General features: G+C 36.4%; 1 protein-coding gene across 1 annotated transcript; it reads right to left on the bottom strand.

The window, feature by feature from the left end:
* Positions 1-442: 442 nt before the first annotated feature.
* LOC143561818 (rop guanine nucleotide exchange factor 1-like) lies at positions 443-4,656 on the bottom strand. The gene is made up of 6 exons (XM_077049792.1): positions 4,463-4,656; positions 4,402-4,429; positions 4,020-4,136; positions 3,403-3,941; positions 2,258-2,602; positions 443-1,136 (listed from the first exon to the last, which is right to left on the bottom strand). Exons 1-6 carry the CDS (start codon positions 4,616-4,618, stop codon positions 780-782), a joined length of 1,542 nt encoding a protein of 513 aa, XP_076905907.1. The 5' UTR covers positions 4,619-4,656; the 3' UTR covers positions 443-779.
* Between the last annotated feature and the right edge of the window lie 347 nt (positions 4,657-5,003).

The raw sequence follows: 5,003 nt of genomic DNA, 5'->3' as shown, positions 1-5,003 counted from the left end.
AAATACGTAATTAGAATACCTGCTAGAGGTATGGAAGCAGATGTTATATAACAATATATCATTTAACGGTAAGTGATAAAATGATTAAAGGTTGACCGAATGACCGGTGCTCAATTGAGTATGGAAAACTAAAGTTCTTCAGGGCTTAACTCAAAGAATTACATAATCTAGGTTTTGAGGACGAAACCTCATTAAGGGGGTAGACTTGTAACACCCCAAAATATTAGAAGATGATACGTGTCCAAAAAGTTTATTGCATGTAGATTTCAAAGCCTAAAAAACCTTGTTCTTATTGTTGTCCAAACGTTGATATGAAATCAGATTTCAAAAGAGTTGGATATGCATGTGCTAATCTTTTTTAAGTCACAGCTTTCTTATACTTCAAAGTAATCAACAAACAAATGGAAAGAGAATAATTGATGTGAAGCGTTCTAGAAAATGACCATTTCCATAGTTAAAGCTCGACTCGAGCCATGCTCAAATCTAAAACGAGCTTATTTGATAAAGGCGTTTGAGGCTGAGTTTTAAACTTCGAGCCAGTGTAATAAATACATACATGGTTCTGATTCTAGATGCAGTCAATAAAGAAACCGTAGTAAATAGAAATAATCACAACATTACCTATAGAATAATACAAAGCCATAGTAAGGATAATACCAAACTGTTAAACTTGAACTACTACTATTACTAACAAGAAAACATATGATGAAAACATCAAATAGTGACGCAAGCTAACATACACAGATACTAAAAAACCACCTGCCTTATGAATCATTGACTTAATCACGCTCTGGAGCATTAGCGGGTACTTTCCCTGCAGCATATGTCCATGGCATATCCAGGTCAGCAGCCTTAAGATGCTTGTCGTTGTTAGTGGGGCCCGGTGGAGATGAACAGAGAGTTGGAGTGGCAAATGGAGATGAAAAAGGTGAATGCTTAACTGAAAATGGACTAGGGGCCATTCGCTTTTGAACAGGAAGACCGCCACCTCTGTTGAAAATCGATAAAGATTCTGTAGCAACACAACGTTTGGTAGTATCGTCTACAAAGATGACATCATCGATTCTTGCCATTATGTTAAATGCCAAACTCTCCATCACCCTTGAGTAGCTTTCGAGAATCGACTGCCCAACATCCTGCAACCAACAACAATTTCATCACAAAAAGAGAGATTGCACCAGGAAATATGTCAAACAACTCGATACGGGTGGCATAATTGGGCATGTGAGGCTGATTTGTAACAAGTTAAAAGGGTAATTTTGTGCAGTTGGTATTGTAATGAGTAAATTTGAGAAAAATAAACCATGATTATAATTTATTTTTCATGATTATATAGTATAAAGCAGTCACTAATATAAGTGGATAAATAACTAAATAAAAAACATATATTCTTTGCAATGCTTTAGAGTTTTGAAATTTAAGGTCAAAAATGGTAAATGTGAATTTTTACAGTTTTGAGAAATAGGTCGAGTGGCCATAGTTTTAACAGTTTTTTTATGAAATGGCTAAATAAGATATTTCAGTTAATTTCTAGGGTTATATATGATATTTTAAATTTGGGTAGGTATATATGACACTTGTGAAATGTGATAGTTTGTAGAAATACATATGAAATTTTCCCTATTTTATATGAGCATTACTCTGTCAAATACGATTACATACATTAAAATTTCAATAAAAATCTATTTGCAAAATAAGCTTATTAAGATGTTATATGCATTTAAAAATGCACTTTGGGTGCCTTTGGAACCACTTAAAAATGCATTTAATCAACTTGTTTCAGATTTATAATTAATTAGTGATCGTAAACTATATGCATGCTTCGATCTAACACTGGCGAAGGTTACTTAGGGCCCGAGGGTGGCACCGCCCCCCCTCCCTTTTTTTTACGCGATAGTGTAAATTTACCCGTTTTCGTCCGAAATTTTTTATACGTAGTGCATATTTACCCTTTTCGGCCGAAATCTTTTATACGTAGTGTAAAATTTAGCCGTTTCCAGCCAAAGATTTTTATACGTGGTGTAAAATTTAGCCTTTTTCGGCCGAAACTTTTTTATACGTAGTGTAAACTTAGCCGTTTTCGGCTGAAAATTTGAGTCCGGCCCACTTTGTTTGTGAATTCTTGTATACATATTTGAGCCCCCCCCCCCCCCCCCCCCCCCGCGCGGTGTCTTAGCCCAAGCTTCGCCACTGATCTAACATGACAAGCATCTGCAACAACGATGAATTTAAATGGCTATTAAAGATACTTACATACCTTGTTATATTGAATTTTGCTCATATCCAATGAGGTTTGTGGAAGGCCAGGAAAACGAAGTCTCAAGCTATGCAACAGGGTCTCTGCTCTTTGTGATAAGCAACTGTTCTTATCACCATCAGCAACTAAGCCTTTAACCTTTGAACTCAATGATGAATGCTTACTTTTTGGATACTTTTTATGCTCTTTCATCCTCCATACATGGACAGCCGCTTCAATTCTATTAGCTACTTCCAGAGTATGGTGTTCGGATGACAAATCTAGGCAATCAAGAAGACATTCTGGAGAGAACTTTTCTGCGGTTATGTAACGGTACATGATTTCACCTAAACACTCTTTTCCATTCTGCATTAATATTAAAAAAAGAATTAGAAAAAGACCACAAAATCAATTCTTGCACTCTACACATATAATGAACAATATGAGAATTATTTACCACAAAATAGTCTTTTACAAGAGCATACAACACTCACTAACAGCTTAGAAAAAATAGGGATGATATCATATTAACACTGTTTAGCACAAACTAGACCAAATGAATGTATCATACACTTCCATCCTTGCCAAAATTTCCTAACAGCAAAACACAACTGCCAATATATGCAAAAAGGTGTGCATATATTAATAAAAATATCCAAAATTTGTCAATCTCTGCTTGCCTCAATGAAGTTAAAACTGATCAAATATAGAAAAGCATACCACCAACATCATTATCGAGAAATGACAATATGGAACTTAGATAAATCACCATAACTAAAGAAGGAAACCACATAGTATAACAATTTATGATGCTAAATGACTAACATGCAAAGCCAAAAAAAACAAAGCATCCAACATTTCAACCCACAGAACAAGAGAGAATAAAGTCATGCATGTCAAAAGAAGGGAGAGAGATTAGTGGCAGAAGTTGTATGATAATGTTCAATGAATACATTTTTGCAAAGATTAAGATGCATGTGTTGTAGGCACGTGATTCAATAGTGTCTACAAATCTACTATCCAGATATATTATACACATTCAGGCAGATAAAAGATGACATGGATATATTTGGCCAAATCCCAACAATAGTAAAGATCAACAATCTTATAAGTTATAATTCACTTGAAGGTAAAACTTTGGGGAAATCAACAGCTTGAAAGTATACCTTTGGCAACGCTTCCAAGTAAGCACTTGGTATATCCATTTCGGCAAGCACATTACCATTTATTGCTAATGCAGCCTTGAGTATCTGATTTGTACAGTCCCTGTACTGCTGCAACTTCTTTCTGGCATCCTCTGATAACCCTTTTGTAGGAACCTTAGGATAAGGTAACCACCACTTGTCTTCCTGCCTGACTGAAGGTCTTCCAGATGGAACATTTGATGGATATGCATCACAACCATCACCTTGAGGTAGAACTATCCCACGATCAACATAACAGAACTCCTTATTGCAGAATCCATCTAGTATACTAATTAACATAGCATCAAGCTTCTTCAAAGCTGGAAGATTCATCTGCATGTCTGACCGTTGATGTGGGACCATTACTTCATATGTGCCTCCACCTGGAAACTGTTGTATGGAAGGCACAAGATCTAGAATGGAATCAGTCACAGATAAAAGCCATTCCATTTCCCTCTGCCACATTAGCTTCTTCTGTGGCGCCAATGGCTCCAAGCGCCACAATTCTCCAAACACAGAGGCTAACGACAAACAGATTCTAATCAGAAAAAAGATAGTACAGGCAAAGGTAAATTAGGCTTGAAAATTCACTGACTGACCAGAAAGATTGGTAATGGCATTTGAGATTGCTAGGGCTGTACAGACTCCTTTGCCTCCGCCAGACATGTCTTCACCAAGAAGAAGCTTAGCAAAGCGTTCCTTCATCATGTCAATCTCTGCAAACCAATGAAAAATGGACACAACATAGGCGAGTTTGGTGTGAAGTCTCATTGTGCTAATATATATATATATATATATATATTTAAATGGGAGAAATTCACATGCTTGAGTGATTTGTAGGAAGGAAATGAAAACATTCATTTATCCTAATTTCATTAAAAGAAATACTAAGATATGAAGGATAGATGTATAGAGAAACCCTAAGGACGGATTGCAAAACCTAACAGCATACAAAAAGAAGAGGAAGAGATGGATACGAACCAGAGATATCGGAATCAGGTTGTTTCTTCTTCTCCCAAGCCTCATCTACATCTACATCTACATCCTTCCCGTCGAACGTGGGAAAGATGCAATCGGTGACTGTAATACTGATACTGCTGGAGGTTTCAGACTCGCTGACGTCAGCACTGAGACTGTAGCTCTGATCGAAGCATCGCTCACTGCTGCTGCTACTACTCCTGCACTCACTCCCAGCCATTCGATCGGAAACCCTAGCTTAGATCACATTTTGTTCTAAAGCTGATTGAAGTTGTGGCGGAGAATGGTAGAAGATGAAGTTGATGATGATCTAATTCTAAAGCTGTAAAAGTAGAATGAACGGACAATAACACGTTACAGTCACAATTGCGTCAGCAAACAATGAAAATTCTTCATATGACACGACATCCCTTTGTTATCTACAAATCACATCTTGCGAAATTTATGAGTGCAACTGCCACTGCAACGTGACTAACTTTTCACTCGCCTAATTTAAAATTTATTAATTACTTCTTTTATAATTATAATTACAGAGCAAATAAAAAGTGTAGGAAGATGAAACATAAAAACATAAGGTTAGGATGCTCAATTACTTATTTTTATTA

Source organism: Bidens hawaiensis, unplaced genomic scaffold (assembly GCF_021521415.1).
Source record: "Bidens hawaiensis isolate Kalapana, Puna unplaced genomic scaffold, B.hawaiensis_p1.1 tig00020805_1, whole genome shotgun sequence".
In the NCBI taxonomy this organism is placed as follows: Eukaryota; Viridiplantae; Streptophyta; class Magnoliopsida; order Asterales; family Asteraceae; genus Bidens; species Bidens hawaiensis.
The sequence above is the reverse complement of the archived record's forward strand: the minus strand, read 5'-3'. Positions and strand labels throughout refer to the sequence as shown.

Coding starts and splice junctions, on each gene's coding strand:
- LOC143561818 (XM_077049792.1), bottom strand. CDS start 4,618: ATGGCTGGGAGTGAGTGCAGGAGTAGTAGCAGCAGCAGTGAGCGATGC. Junction 4,137..4,401: donor ACCTGATTCCGATATCTCTG/GTTCGTATCCAT, acceptor ATTGGTTTGCAG/AGATTGACATGATGAAGGAA. Junction 1,137..2,257: donor GCAAAATTCAATATAACAAG/GTATGTAAGTAT, acceptor TGTTGGTTGCAG/GATGTTGGGCAGTCGATTCT.